Source organism: Scyliorhinus torazame, chromosome 8 (genome assembly GCF_047496885.1).
Source record: "Scyliorhinus torazame isolate Kashiwa2021f chromosome 8, sScyTor2.1, whole genome shotgun sequence".
Lineage (NCBI taxonomy): Eukaryota > Metazoa > Chordata > Chondrichthyes > Carcharhiniformes > Scyliorhinidae > Scyliorhinus > Scyliorhinus torazame.
Window position 1 is genome coordinate 179,567,404 of NC_092714.1, and position 16,353 is coordinate 179,583,756.

Sequence of the window (16,353 nt, forward strand, 5' to 3'; positions counted from 1 at the left end):
ACCTTTGGAATTCTGAGAGCTGTGGATGTTCAGTCGTTGAATGTTCACCACGTGGATCGCAGCGATTCAGGAAGGCAGCTCACCACCACCTCCTCGTGGGCAGTTATGGATGGGTAATAAATGCCGTCTGAGCCAGCGGTACCCACATCCCTTGAATGAATAGAAAATAAAGTGGAGATGGATTTTTGGACTTGTGAAGTTGAGGTTAAAGATCTATCATGGCATTATTGATTGACATAACAGCCCTAAGGGGCTGTTTGGCTCACAACTGCATCCACCTCTTTTCTTCTGAGACAGAATGTAGAATGACTGAGCATTGGATTAAAGTGACCTGATCTGAGAGAGCTAGCATGGATCTGCAAAGACTAGGTCATGTCTAACAAACTGAGTTGAATTTTAAATAACTACGGCAACGTCTATGAAGTTCCAGAAGACAATTAATGAGGTTCCACACAACAGGCTGTTAATAAAAATGAGAGCATGTGGAATAGGGGGCAACCTCTTGGCATGGGTAACAAATTGGTTAAGAGATAGATGATGCTGGAGCAACATCCTGGAACTCCCTCCCTAACAGCACAGTGGGTGTACCTACCAAGGACTGTGGCGTGTTGTGTTATATAATTTGGAATAACACAAGCTGCCACTTGATGCAGTTTTGAGTAAAAGATGCTCCAGACTTTGAAGTGAGTAGAATGTGTTTTATTGAACTATTAGCACAGTTCTCAATGAGTTCGACTCTCTGCTAATCTAAATGTAGTAACTCAGTCCAACTGAACCAGCCTTGCTCTAAGCCACGTGCTGGGGTGAGATGCTGAGGATACATCCTGTCTCACTCTGTAGATGTTGGTCTGTAGAAAGAGGCGGGGTGTGAGTGCCTCGTCCCTTTTATAGTGAGATACCACCCCTGAGTGTCCTAACTGCTCATTGGTCGTATCCTATTCTATGTGTTCATTAGCTGCATGTTTGCATATCATGACGCAGCGGTTCAAGAAGGCAACTCACTACCACCTTCTGTAGGGCAACTAGGAATGGGCAATAAATGCTGGCCTAACCAGCGACGCCCACACCTCATAAATTAATTGAAAAAAAGATGGAGAGTAGAGGTAATGGGTTTGTACTTCAACTAGCAGGACATGACTTGTGGTCGCCACAGATCTGCACTGCTGTCTCATCTTTTCACTGCGTTTTAAAATGTCTTTGAATACAGAGCGATGTATCCAGGTTTCCTGACATCATCGAGTTAGGTGACATAGAAGGGAACAGGAAGGTGCAGAGGGATATTGAATGAAAATATTGTGGCAGATGGGATTCATTGCGGGGAGATGTATGGTCAACCACTTCTGTCCCAAGTATTTTCTAAATGGTGAGAAGGCCGGGACAGTGGAGGATCAGCTTACAGGAATCACTGAAAGCTGGAATAGGAAGGAATGGAATTTCTGTTACAGTTACTTAACCCTCTGGTTAGGCTCCATTTTGCTGCTGCTTTTAATTCTGTTGTCCAATTCAGGAAGGGGGAGGGGGAGATTCACTTGAGTGATACCAGGGTCAAAAGGAGTGAAGTAAGAAGACCAGTTGCACAGAGCAGCTTTGTGTTACCTTTGAGTGTACATCAGGAGATGATTTAATTCCGTGTTAAAAGATTCTTGAAGGATTTGACACGCTACATGGAGAGAAACCATTCCTTCTGGTGCGGAATCCAGAACAATGGGACATTACCATAAATTTGGAGCTTGGCTGTTCATGGGTGATGTCAGGAAGCACTTATTCACACAAATAACTGCAAATCCGGAACTCGTTCCCATAAAACCCTGTCGAGTCTGGGGCCAATTAAAACATTTCTGAACTAAGATTGATACATTTTAGCAAAGCAAGAATATCAACAATGGAGCCAAGACAGGTAAACGGAGGTGAGGTGTCAATCGGCCAGGATCTGAATGAATGATGGTATCGACTCGAGGGACTTATTGTCCTCCTCCTGCTTCTTGTGTTCCCAGTTCCAGATAAATGCCTTCAGGCCAAAATAGGAATGCAGCGTTAGAGACCCTTGCTTGCAGTACAGACAATTTCCTGCAGGTGGCGTGCCAGTCCAATCTGAGACGTGACGAGGTAGGTGGTGTTCATATGCAAGCAAAATACTGCTGATGATGCTGGAAATCTGAAATACAAACAGAAAATGCTGGAAACACTCGAAAGTCGGCAGCATCTATGGAGAGAAATGGTGATTTTTCAGATTTTTTAAAAAAAAGATTCTCATGAAAGATTCGTCGCCCAAAAAGATTAACTTTGTTTCTCTCTCTGGAGATGCTGAGTCTATCCTGCATTTCCTATTTCTAGACAAAAGATGTTGAGGTTTGATACCTGAGCCAAGACTATGCCTAAATCCTGCTGTGTCCCCACAGGAGATGTCCAATATCCTGGCACAGAAGCAACTGCGGTCCATAATATTAAACGTAAGTACAGGAAAGGGCTAGAAGCCCCAAAACATTTTACATTTCAATTATATTCAATAACATTTTATATTTGCCGTCAATAGAAAAAAAATTCACTTGCAAGGGGAAAAAAAACAACCTCGCGAGCATGACCATGTCGAAGGAAAACGAACAGCTACATCTCGCATGAAGTAATGAGCGTTTCCCCCTTTTGGAAGCATACACGACTGCCTTAGTTTAAGAACTGGCTACTAATCCAGAGAATGAGAGGTCAAGGGGGGAATTCCCAGGAGCAATTCAGCAATCCCGTTGCGCCCGGCTGGTCGCGAGTCACCTGACTCGCTCTGCCCGGCACGATCTGGGTCTTTCCCGCGATGGGCAAGATCCAGATCAGCATTTTTAAATGAGCCATTAGGGTGGGTGGGGGCGGGTTCACAGGCCATGGGAGGCCTCCGGTGATCGGGGGCACGACAGGGCAGTACCCAGGCACTCTGGCAGTGCTGTCCTGGCACTGGCAATGACAGGGTTTGAGCCCATTTGAGGGGGGATTCCCAGGGGCCTTGACAAGGTTGGGGGAGTGAAGGGGGGGTCAAACATTTAGGGGGGGGGGAGGCCTAAAATGGGGGTGGGGGGAAGATCAGGACTGGCGTTCAAAATGGCTCCCCGATCTGCGTGCAGCAGTACCTATCGGCAAGCTCGGAGTGTGGCCTTGAGGGGCGAAACTCCCCAAGACCAAACAAAAGGGCAAAGTGACGTTGAATAGCGGGGTGATTCTCAGCACTGCAGTCACCAAGAAACACCCAGCCAAACTTGCTCAAAAGCGGACTTTAACTTTTGTCTGCTGAATCGCACCCCAAATCTCGATTTGAACATTTAAATTCAACTTTTGAATAAAAAGCTGGCATCTGCGAAAGTGGCCGTAAAGCTGGCTCACTAGCTTTCATATACCCTTCAGCAAAGGAAGTCTGCTTTGTTTACCCGGTCTGGGCCTGTGTGTTGCTCCAGTTGCTCCCGCATCAACCTGGTTAACTGCCGAATGAAGGGCCCAACAAGCCAGTTGTATCAAACCTAGACAACCAAGGAAGGGCAATGAATGCCTGCCTTGCCGTCGCGCGAATGATTGTGGGGTTTAGAAAACCTATCTCCTGGAGTAATGACCAGCTTTGCTCTGGTTCCTTATAGGAGTAGATCTGTCTTCGCCAAGGTACAGCAGTTCTGACTAATCTTATAACAGTAGTCTCTTTCTGAGAACTTGCATATTCTTTCCAAATAGATTAATACATTAAACATCCTCGTTTTCTCATTCTGCAGCACATTATTCGAGGAAACCGTCCAATCAAAACAGAAATGGCCCATCAGCTGTACGTCCTTCAGGTTCTGACCTTTAACCTTCTGGAAGAACGAATGATGACCAAGATGGACCCTCAGGATCAGGTCAGTGACGTATTTCATTATGGTTTTATTACAGTCCCTCTTGCTTCTCATTTTATTTTTCTGGCACCTCCAGCAGTTTAATGGCACCTCCAGCAGTATAGCACCCTCTCAATACTGCACTGGAGGATCAGCCTAGATTGTGTTCTCCAGACCGGGAATGAGGCTTGACTAAGACGAGTAATCCTAACGAACCAGGCTGACCAAAGGGGCTCAACAAGTCAAATGTTCTTTTCCTGTTGGGCACTCTAAGTCCTGAGAAATGGCTGCACTACAGCGCACCACAACGTGATCAGAAGGATAGGTTGTGTCAGAATGCAATGTCTCCCACCATCATCTCACTCCTTGACAGAACAGCAGAAACTGTGGCATCCTTCACTCCCTCTGTCTTTTTCTCTAACTGTCCTCAGGCTTTGAAAAGTAAAACAGTCACCAGTTCCTAATCCATCAGAGCTTCTTGTTTACCCTATACAAGTCTCCGAGATATCTCTCTGTAAAAGGGCACGGCTTTGCACTTTGGTTTCTTAATACAAATATATTGGACGGAGTGTGGCATTGTGTTACCCTGGAAATCAGCAGAGGGAATCACTTGTGTACATACATGTTGTGGTGGTATGTATAAGGGGTATTAAGGTACCCTGTGATGCCGAGAGGCTATTGGTGGATATATGCTGGATCCCGATTGGATCAGCCGCCTGCTGGCTCCACCCAGTAAGGCGGAGTATAAGAGCCCGGGTTCTCCCAGCAACCGCATTCTGTAACTGTGCTGCGGGGGAACAAGTCTGCGTAATAAAGCCATCGTTCGACTCCTTCTCATCCCGTCTCGTGAGTGATTGATTGTGCTACAATATATTACGCCAACTTTAAAGGACATGGAGCTCCGAATCATTCCGGAGTGTCTGCGAATCAGCCCCCACGCGGCAAACTCAGCGGCCACTTTTAAACATTGGTTAGCGTGTTTACAGGGATACCTCCGAACGGCCCCCGGCATACCTACAGAAGACCAGAAAATGCAGGTCCTGCATTCCAGGGTGTGCCCGGAAATCTACACTCTCATAGAGGATGCGGACAATTTCCAGGCGGCGCTCGCCATGCTGACAGGAATCTACGTTCGGCCCGTCAACCAGGTCTACGCACGCCACCAGCTCGCGACAAGATGACAAATCCCCGGGGAATCGCTGGACGAATTCTACAGTGCACTGTTACTACTGGGGAGAAACTGCAACTGCCCATCGGTTTCAGCTAACGAACACACAGAGCTACTGATCTGAGATGCGTTCATGGCAGGTATGCTTTCATCCCAAATTTGCCAGCGATTGCTGGAAAGAGACACACTAGGCCTCAAAGACGCACGGGCCCTCGCTGCCTCGTTCGATGTGGCATCGCAGAACGCCTGTGCCTACGCCCCCGACCGCGCAGCAGTCCCTTGCGCACCGTGGACCCCCGCCGTGACCGAACCCCCGGGACCCCCCCGCGGGCCTGCACTGCCAGAGCGACAGATCACCCGGGGGGGCCCCGCTGCTACTTATGTGGGCAGGGGAAACACCCCCCGAATGCGCTGCCCGGCCCGCTCGGCCCTCTGTGCGGCAAAAAGGGGCACTTTTTAGCAGTGTGCCAGGCCTGGGGGGTAGCCGCAATCTCCGGGGGAGAACCCCAAACTCAACACCCCCAGCGATCCATGTGCGGCCAACGGGCGCCGCCATCTTGGGTCCCGGACTCCATGCGGGAGGGATGGGCCCCGCCATTGTGTTCTCCTCCGGCAACGTGCGATCCATGGGCGGCGCCATCTTGTCCACCCCCGACCGTGTGCGACCTGTGGACGCCGCCATCTTGGCTGACGGCTAAGGACCCCGGGATGAACGGCCCCACAGGGCTTGAAGAAAACGCCCCGATGCAGCAACTACGACTGGCTTCTGTGACCCTGGACCAGTCGCGGCCACGGACGCTCCAAACAGCAACAACGACAGTATTTATAAACGGGTACGAGACTCCCTGCCTGATCGACTCTGGGAGCACGGGGAGTTTTATACATCCCGATACGGTAAGACGCTGTTCCCTTCCGATCCACCCGAGTAATCAAAAAAAAATTCTGGCGGCAGGGTCCCATTCTGTAGAGATCAAAGGGTTCTGCATCACGAACCTCACGATGCAGGGGAGGGAGTTCAAGAACTACCGGCTTTACGTCCTTCCCCACCTCTGCGCTGCCACACTCCTGGGATTGGATTTTCAGTGTAATCTCCAGAGCTTAACGTTTAAATTCGGCGGCCCTATACCCCCACTCACTATCTGCAGCCTCTCAACCCTCAAGGTCGATCCACCTTCCCTGTTCGCGAACCTCACCCCGGATTGCAAACCAGTCGCCACTAGGAGCAGACGGTACAGCGCCCAGGACCGATCTTTTATCTGGTCAGAAGTCCAGCGGCTGCTGAGGGAAGGCATAATCCAGGCCAGCAATAGTCCCTGGAGTGCTCAGGTGGTAGTTGTAAAGACCAGGGAGAAGCAGAGGATGGTCGTAGACTATAGTCAAACCATCAATAGGTACACGCAGCTGGATGCGTACCCTCTCCCCCACATATCTGACATGGTCAATCGGATTGCCCAGTACAAGGACCTTCAGTCCGCCTATCACCAGCTCCCCATCCGCCCGAGCGACCGTAAATACACTGCTTTTGGAGCAGATGGGCGTCTCTATCACTTTTTAAGGGTTCCATTCGGCGTCACAACGGGGTCTCGGTCTTCCAACGGGAGATAGACCGAATGGTTGACCGGTACGGTTTGCGGGCCACGTTCCCGTACCCCGACAACGTCCCCATCTGCGGCCACGATCAGCAGGACCATGACGCCAACCTCCGCAAATTCCTCCAGACCGCGAACGCCCTGAATCTCACAAACAACAGGGAGAAATGCGTGTTTAGCACCAACCGTCTAGCCATCCTCGGCTACGTAGTGCGAAATGGAGTGATAGGCCCAGAACCCGAACGCATGCGCACCCTCATGGAGTTCCCCCTCCCCCACTGCTCCAAGGCCCTGAAACGCTGCCTGGGCTTTTTCTCTTATTATGCCCAGTGGGTTCCCAACTACGCCGGACAAGGCCCGTCCGCTAATCCAGTCCACGGTTTTTTTCCTGTCGACAGAGACCCGCCAGGCCTTCAGCCGCATCAAAGTGGATATCGTAAAGGCCACGATGCACGCGATCGACGAGGCCCTCCCCTTCCAAGTCGAGAGCGATGCGTCCGACGTAGCTCTGGCAGCAACCCTCAACCAAGCGGGCAGACACGTGGCCTTTTCACGCATCCTCCACGCTTCAGAAATCCGCCACTCCTCAGTGGAAAAGGAGGCCCAGGCCATAGTGGAAGCAGTGCGGCATTGGAGGCGTTACCTGGCCGGTAGGAGATTCACTCTCCTCACTGACCAACGGTCGGTGGCTTTCATGTTCGATAATGCGCAGCGGGGCAAGATCAAGAACGACAAGATCTTGTGGTGGAGGATCGAGCTCTCCACCTATAACTATGAGATCTTGCATCGTCCCGGAAAGCTGTACGAGCCTTCCGATGCCCTATCCCGCGGCACATGTGCCAACGCACAAGTGGACCGTCTCCGAACCCTCCACGAGGACCTCTGCCACTCGGGGGTCACTCGGTTCTATCACTTCGTAAAGACCCGCAACCTGCCCTACTCATCGAGGAGGTCAGCACAGCCACCAGGAACTGCCAGATCTGCGCAGAGTGCAAGCCGCATTTCTACCGGCCAGTTAAAGCGCACCCGATAAAGGCTTCCTGTCCCTTTGAACGCCTCAGTCTGGACTTCAAAGGCCCCCTCCCCTCCACCGATCGCAACACGTACTTCCTGAACGTGATTGATAAATACTCCCGTTTTCCTTTCGCCATCCCCTGCCCCGCCATGACCGCGGCCACAGTCATTAAAGCCCTCTGCACCATCTTTACACTGTTCGGTTTCCCCACATACATCCATAGCGATAGGGGGGTCCTCCTTCGTGAGCGATGAACTGCGTCCATTCCTGCTCAGCAAGGGCATCGCCTTGAGCAGGATGACCAGTTACAACCCCCGGGGGAACGGTCCGGTAGAGAGGGAGAACGGTACGGTCTGGGTGGCCCTACGGTCCAGAAGTCTCCCAGTTTCCCGCTGGCAGGAAGTCCTCCCGGATTCCCTCCACTCCATCCGGTCGCTGCTGTGTACAACAATGAATCAAACACCTCACGAACGCCTCCTTGTCTTCCCTAGGAAGTCCTCCTCCGGGACGTCACTTCCGACCTGGCTGTCAGCCCCTGGACCCATCCTGCTCCGAAAGCATGTGCGGACGCACAAATCGGACCCGTTGGTCGGGAGGGTTTATCTCCTTCACGCGAACCCTCAATATGCCTACGTGACGTACCCGGACAGCCGACAGGACACGGTCTCCCTGTGGGACCTGGCACCTGCCGGACCTCCACACGCCCCCCCCCCCCCCCCCCCAATACCAGTCACCCCCTCTGTAGCTCCACCCCCATCCCCCAACACCAATCGCCCCCTCCCTCCCACCGGCGCACCCCACAGCCGCCCCCTTCCCGGGTGGATCGGTCCTTCCCCTGGCCCCGAATAGGGGTATTGGAGCGGGAAGAGGCATCGCGACGCTCCCAGAGACGACGGGGCCCGAACCAGCACCTACATCACCACCGGGCTAAGACGATCGGCGAGGACGACCAGGGCACCCATTCAACTCATCGAATCAGTATAGTAAAGCAAGAAATGCCTCTGTAAATAATTTTTTTGGGTTGCACAGTAAAAGCGGCATTGTAAGTAGTACTAGTAGTTGATATCTGAACGTAGCCGCCGTGTTAGCGGCATCCTAGGTACCGACTCTGTAAACCCCTACTGCCATACGGCCCACTACCCCGCCGGGTTCTTTTTTAACAAGGGGTGAATGCGGTGGTATGAATTAGGGATATAAAGGTACCCTGTGATGCCGAGAGGCTATTGGTGGCTATACGCTGGATCCAGATTGGATCAGCCGCCTGCTGGCTCCACCTAGTAAGGCGGAGTATAAGAGCCCGGGTTCTCCCAGCAGCTGCATTCTGTAACTGTGCTGCTGGGGAACAAGTCTGTGCAATAAAGCCATCGTTCGACTCCTTCTCATCCCGTCTCGTGAGTGATTGATTGTGCTACACATGTTATGTTGCTTCAGGATCTATTGATCTTGGTGTTGCTGGAGGATAAGTAATTCCGCAATGTATCATTTGCATACGTGCGTGTAATCCAACCTCTCCTCATTTAAAAGTCTCAGGTCCTGGTAACATGCTGTTGAATCTCCCCTGTATCCTTTATAGTGCAGTCACATCTTTCGCTGAAGGTGTGCGAATCGTTTATCCAGGTTGGGCAATCCTACTTCTCAAACTTAATCCTTGTTTACTGTTTGTCACAGGCTCAAAGGGATATCATATTTGAACTGCGAAGAGTTGCCTTTGATGCTGAATCTGACCCAAACAGCAGCAGCAGTCTGGAGAAGCGAAAAGCCATGTACACGAGAGATTATAAAATGCTGGGGTTTGTGGTACGTCGAGTATTTGTACTTTTACAGCAGTGTATTTCTTACAGGAGCAATCAGCGACACCAGGCCTGTGTGTACAGGGCCCCCAGGCGGACACCAGGCCCTTGTGTATGGAGCTCCCAGGCGGACACCAGGCCCTTGTGTATGGAGCTCCCAGGCGGATACCAGGCCCATGTGTATGGAGCCCCTCGGCGGACACCAGGACTGTGTGTACGGAGCCCCCAGGCGGACACAATCTTGTGAGGGGGTAGCACAGTGATTCGCACAGTTGCCTCACATCTCCAGGGTCCCAGGTTCCATTCCCGGCTTGGGTCACTATCTGTGCGGAGGCTGCACGTTCTCCTGTGTCTGCATGAGTTTCCTCCGGGCGATCCGGTTTCCTCCCACAGTCCAAAGATGTGCAGGGTAGGTGGATTGGCCATGATAAATTTGCCCTTACTGTCCATAAAAGGTTAGATGGGGTTACTGGGTTACGGGGATGGGGTGGAGGGGTAGGCTTGAGTGGGGTGCTCTTTCCAAGGACCGGTGCAGACTCGATGGCCCGAGTGATCTCCTTCTGCACTGTAAATTCTATGATTTCTATGACACTCCCTCATTTATAAACGTGCATGACAGTTGCTATAGTAGGAGCAGAATTGCCAAATTTGCGTTCCAAATCCAGGACGGGGGTATTAACCTCCCTTCATGGTGGGCTTCAGCCTCCACTAAACCACAAATGTGCTGGTGTGCAATTCTGCTAAATGTCCTCCTTCCTGCTGAAACTCATGCCAGTATTACATATGACATTCATTTTTTTCCGGCTGGCTCTCTGCAACTCCCACTGCTAAAATTTACATTTTAAGCTGCTTATTCTGTGCAACAAAAACATGCAGATTGCTCACACCGGGATGAAATCATTTCTGGTAACAAGCACACTGACTCTATAACAGATTCCTACACCTCTCCGCTCCTGACGTCTCAGTCCCATGGTTGGTGTAGGATTTACTGGTTTGCATCTGAGATAGAGCTGCCTGTCAGTGCTCACTATCAAGGGAGCAGCATATCGAGACTGGCCCCCTCTCACTAAACGTGGCCCAGACAGTATACTCCAGAATTAGGGGAAGGTTTGCAAGCGTGATGATTACTGGGTAATTATCAAAACCAACAAACCAACTCCCCACCATTGCAAGTGGCTGAAATTTGGCTGTGACATCCCAACTGGACCCAGTTCGACACTGCAGGTCATTGCACCATTTATGGTGCAAAAAGGGGCCATTCAGCCTATTTATTAGTCTTTGCCAGCTCTCCGTGGAGCAGGGCAGTCGGCCCGCTCTATCCACATAGCTCTGAAGCTTTTATTTCTGTTAAGATCCCATCCTTTGTGGCCTGTGTGGCTCAAACAGTTGCAGATCTATCTGCTCAGGGATTAAGGAAGCCACTGTATAATGCGGCACTGTATAATGGCCTTGCCGCATGCAGCAACTCGAAAGTCCTTGCTCAGGCCGCAAACAAGTTGGGCCCTTTAAATTACTGCACAAGAGATTGAAAGGAACCACATGCTTAACAAAATCGCCAATCTCTTTAAATAAATTGATGGGAATGTTGCTCCTAACATCTGACTTAGTTATATCACAACCTGAGGTTGTTATCTTGTCTTGACCCGCAGCCTTTGTATGTTCAGCAATAATTGGATGTTGCGCAGGTCTGTAAATAATTCCTCCCTTACTCCTTGTCCCCACAGAATCACGTTAATCCAGCCTTAGATTTTACCCAGACTCCTCCTGGAATGTTAGCACTGGATAACATGCTGTACCTGGCCAAGGTTCACCAGGACACCTACATCAGGGTAAGGAAACACATTCTCTCTTCTTTACAGATTTAATGCCACCTCTCCCGTCTGCTTATTTTTGCTCCAAAACGCTGCCGTCAAAACGCAGGCGTTTCACTCTGGAATTTCTTCAAGAAATTCCAGGGTGATTCTCCTACCTGAAGGGGGCCAGCAGGGCCCCGGAGTACTCCACGCAACTCTGCCTGCCGATACGGGGCCTTGCACTTCCGGTCGGGAGTCCGCGCATGCGCACGGCGACGGCCCTTCGGCGGCCGCCCCGCGCGACATGACGGACTCACAACGCGGAGCCCAATGGTGTCTCACCCAGTTACTGGTCCTCACGTGCGCTGTTTGACTGTGGGGGTGGCGTCTGTCATTCAAACGTGCCCTTTCCAGCAGAGTCACTGAATAGCCAGAGCCTTAATGGATTTTCTTGCATCCCTCAGTCTAGATAATAGCGATGGAAGAGGGTTCAATTTTCTTTCCATCACGTGGCTGACCAGAACTTCCTGCTGCTCTTACTGCCTGCCATTGGGTGCATTGGAAGCATTTACAAGTTGAGACGCAACCTGTCTGACCGTGTTATGAACCTACCTTCCTTGGCCATTGAGCTCTGGAGTGGGACTTGAACACAGAGCTTCTGGTTCAGAAGCAGAGACACTACCCACTGCGCCACAAGACCTCGTCACTTGCCTGCTAAGTGTGCAAATTCCCATTCTTATTGGTTTTATATAATATCAGTTTAGATTTTATCCAGTATCAACCCTCATTCGGTGGCGCTATTGAGTCAGTAGATCAGTAACCAATTCCTGGTGCTTGAGCACAAAATGCCACAGTGCATTGCTGAGGGAGTGCTGCATTGTTGGAGGTGAGATATTAAACCAAGGCCTTGTCTGTCCTCTCAGCTGGATAAAGCGTCCATGCAGTATTTGAAGAGAGCAGTAAGTTCTCACAATCTCCTGGCCCACATTTACCCAACAACCAATCAATGCTATCACAACAGACCACCTTCCCATTTTGCCATTGCTGTTTATGGGGTCTTGCTGTGCACAGATGGGTTGATGCATTTACCTACAAATGAATGTCTGTACTTGTATTTTGGTTCTGAAGGGTTCTATGCAAATGCAATTTGTTCTGCTATACAAAGGTTGCTTCTATTTTTGAACTAGAAGTTCTTCAAAATTAAAAGTAAATTGGGTTAAATGGCAAACTAAAGAACATGGGCGGGATTCTCTGAGCCGGCACGGGGGCGGAGAATGGGCGCTGACGGCGGAAACCGGCACGACACCACTCCCGCGATTCACCGGGTAGGGGGCCATTGACAGAGGCCCCGCCCCCCCACGATTCACCGACGACATCTGGCCGAGTTCCCGATGGCGTGGTTCTAACCACATTTTGCCTGTTGGGAACGGTCAGCGGCAGCTGCAGACTCGGTCCGCGGCGGCCCTGATGGGGGATAGGGGGCTCCTTCACCGGGGGGGGCCTCGGGGTCGGCCAGGAGAGCGATCGGGGGGCACCGATCCGCGGGCGCACGCGATCTCGTGAGGGGGGGGGCTACATTTTCGGGGCCACTCTGCGTTGTGAGTCCACCATGTCGCGTGGGGCTGCCGCCGAAGGGCGCCGCCATGCGCACGCGCAGACTCCCGACCGGAAGTGCAGTGCCCCGTATCAGCAGAGCTGCGTGGGGTACTCCGGGGCCCTGCAAGCCCCCTTCAGGTAGGAGAATCACTCTGGATTTTCTTCAAGAAAGTCAAGAGTGAAACGCCTGCATTTTGACGCTGGAATGGGGACATAGCCCCATTATTGGAGAATCCCGCTCCATGTTTCTAAAGGATATTATCCAGCACTAAGAGCCTGCCATGGGTATTGATCAGCTTTCGTGCAGTGTACCCATACAAGTACTTTCCCGCATTATGGGAAGGACTGCGAGGGGTGATGGTTGCTGGAAAATAATCAGGAACATAAGCCCCCCTCCGCACCACCATTGCAAGTAGCTACAATATGGCTGTAACATGCCACCTGGTTATGGTACTGGTAACATGCTAATTGGTATTATGTTGGTAACATACCAGAATCACTGCATTGTTACCGTGCAGGAGAAGCCATTTTGGCCCATCACGCTGTACCAGCTCGGCCAGTGAGCAATCAAGTGGCATTCCCTGGCCATCTCCCTGTAACCCTGCAGGTTCTTCCTTTTCAGATCGCAGTCTAATTCTCTTCGGAATGCCTCGATTGAACCTGCCTCCACCACACTCTCTCAGGCAGTGCATTTCAGACCGCAATCACTTGCAGCGTTTCTTTTTAAGTTTCTCCTCCTCGTCAGTTTTGCTTCTTCTATTAATTACTTTGTTCTTGTTTTCATCCAGCAATCGCTATGTTCAGATTTAAAGGTCCATTTACCTCGTCTTCTACCATCCTTGCAGTGGAATGATATGTTCCTAATGGATCTGTTGACTAGCAATCAGTCTCTGTTCATTAGGCAACAACACAGCTGGAGATGAGGTGAAGAAAACTCCCAGTGGTGAAGAACTTTGGGAAACATATCTCCAAAGTTACCTACTTAATTTGACATTGGATCTGCGTAGGTTATAGATATATGACGTGGGATCCTTGCTCTGCTCATTGGTGCATTATGTCTGCCCGCAGATTGTCCTGGAGAACAGCAGCCGAGAGGACAAACACGAATGTCCTTTTGGACGCAGCAGCATCGAGCTCACCAAGATGTTGTGCGAGATCCTGCAAGTCGGAGAGCTACGTAAGTCTTGACACCCAGAGTCAACAAATTTTCAAATGTCAATCTACGTGCAGCCTCAACAAAAGCCTGCATTTATGTAATACCTTCAGTATTAAAAAGAAAATGCCACTCTGCAAAGCTGGGTCACAACCCTGGAGCTCTCGCCCTCACAGCGCTGGGGCTGTACCAACACCATGTGGGCTGCAAGAAGGCCGCTCACCACCACCTTCTCCAGTGCAATTAGGGAAGGACAATAAATGTTGGCCTAGCCAGCGATGCTCACAGCCCTGAGAATTATTTTATTTTAAGTAAGAACAAGGAAATAGCCAATGAGCCAGGAAAGTGAAGCTTGTTGACTGAAAGCTTTGTTGAAGAGATGGGTTTGGGAAAGGTGGACAGTGCGAGACAGAGTTACCAGAGGAATTGGAGTTGTGTTGGAGCCAATGAGGGTATCAGAGGAATTAAATGAGTGTTTCAGAGCTGGAATGGGATGAAGCCATGAAGACTAAGTTTATATTTGTGATGCACTGAGCTAAGGAACCAGTGTAGATTAGCCAGAACAGGGTAACGGGTAAGAGAGATTTAAGGTGGGACTGGAATAATGCTGCAAGCCCTTTATACAAGTTGAAATTTGTAAAGAGAAATTATCAGAAAATAATTAGAAATCCTAGACTCTGAAGTAGATCTGCAACTAAATATCTTATCAAGGGTGGTAAGGTGGCACGGTGGTTAGCACAGTTGCCTCACAGTGCCAGGGACACGGGTTCAATTCCAGCCTTGGCTGACTGTCTGTGTGGAGCTGGTGCATTCTCCCCGTGTCTGCGTAGGATTCCTCCGGGTGTTCTGGTATCCTCCCACAGTCCGAATATGTGCAGGTTAGGTGGATTGGCCATGCTAAAAATTACCCCTTAGCATCCATTGGTTAGTTGGTGATGGAGCGGGGCGGTGGGCCGAGGTGGGATGATCTTTCGGAGGGTCGGTGCCAACTCGATGGGCTGAATGGCCTTCTACACTGTAGGGATTCTATGATTGATACTACTTCCTCATAATAACATACACTTTAACTGTAACTTCTGATTATCACCTGTGCTGTGCCAATGTGACAGATAATCACTTTGTACAACTACATTACAGTAGGTCTGTGGCACAGTGGGTAGCGTCTCTCCCTTCGAGCCGGAAGCACCATGTTTGTGTCCCACCTATGGCCACGTTCACAATGTGGCCAAACAGGTTGCTTAACGACCTGCAAACTCTTCCCACACGTGCCAATGGTGGGCAGTGAGAGTGGGAGAGGTTGTTGGTCAATCGTGTGATATAAAGAAAGTTGGAGCCTCTACCATCACTCTCCATAGCTCCAGACCAGAGAATTGTGTAAAAACCCAGACTCCCTGGCTGATCTATAATGGAAACACAACCACATGCAATAGATGTATATTCATGCAAGGGCTTGCTTAACAAATGATGTTGTAAGGAATGCTATAAAAAGAAATGTAATAACATGACTGGAAGGTTTGTTGGTGGAGTCGAAACCTAGACGAGAGAAGAATTGGAGATGTTATGTCCTAGAGGTCATAGAATGGTCACAAGCACTTATGTCCATGCTGGCTCTCTGCAAGAGCAAAACAGTTGGTCCCACTCCCTTGACTGGCTTTTGTAGCATTTGAAACTCCACCGGGTGTTCATAATGACCTCCGTTGTAATAATAGCTGTTGGGAAATGTCAACAAAAGCCTGTGCTGAAAGTGCAGGAACAGGTGGCAATGTTTCTTTTCTAAACTATACCAGATAGCACAGCAGCCCAGTAGAGAGTGTTTGTTAACTCAAAAAAAACAAGCTGAAGTTGTTGGTGATTCATGTTTAAAGGGCTAGGGAGTTACATAACCTTTAATCATGACGCTTAAACAGAACCTATCAGCCTTTCAAGAGGATATATGTCTACACCATAGTTTGTGATTCACACACTCCAGATTAAAGGCCCCCACCCCCGCCACCTCATCGGGTCCAATTTATCAGCTTTACGTGAAATATCACGGACGGGATTCTCCGTTCCTGAGACTAAGTGTTGACACCGGGGCAGGATTTTGGACTTTCACAACAGCAAAACTGGTGCCGCACCTTGACCTGCACGTGGAACACAATCGATTCCAATGAGAAACGGTGTGGGATTCCCCGGGACTGTAATTGGCACTCAGGAGGCTTACGAGCTCATCTGCGTATACATACTTCACTCCCCACACACACCATCACAGCCAACAAGATGGCACTGGTTGCGCTGCAGCACGCCCATCCTGCTGATGGGTTGGCTGGGGACGGAGGGCACCTAGCAGGGGTGCCCTGGGGGAACGCCCATACGACCTGTGGTTCTACGTTCACAGTCAATGGCATCCGCAGCTGCATGCCTGCCTTGC

General features: G+C 50.4%; 1 protein-coding gene and 1 long non-coding RNA gene across 6 annotated transcripts in view; one reads left to right on the forward strand and one right to left on the reverse strand.

Moving 5' to 3' along the window:
- Nucleotides 1–16,353, forward strand: part of LOC140428279 (engulfment and cell motility protein 2) — a 292,926-nt gene that overhangs the window by 222,685 nt on the left and 53,888 nt on the right. For all 5 annotated transcript variants that reach the window (XM_072514575.1, XM_072514578.1, XM_072514577.1 and 2 more), the window contains 5 exons: nucleotides 2,400–2,450; nucleotides 3,741–3,863; nucleotides 9,280–9,408; nucleotides 11,126–11,230; nucleotides 13,859–13,967. In XM_072514575.1, coding sequence (XP_072370676.1) covers nucleotides 2,400–2,450; nucleotides 3,741–3,863; nucleotides 9,280–9,408; nucleotides 11,126–11,230; nucleotides 13,859–13,967 — 517 coding nt within the window. The remainder of the gene's footprint in view (nucleotides 1–2,399; nucleotides 2,451–3,740; nucleotides 3,864–9,279; nucleotides 9,409–11,125; nucleotides 11,231–13,858; nucleotides 13,968–16,353) is intronic.
- Nucleotides 678–11,425, reverse strand: LOC140428280 (uncharacterized). Its single transcript, XR_011948744.1, has 2 exons — nucleotides 11,371–11,425; nucleotides 678–2,155 (listed from the first exon to the last, which is right to left on the reverse strand). It is a non-coding gene; the product is annotated as an uncharacterized lncRNA (long non-coding RNA).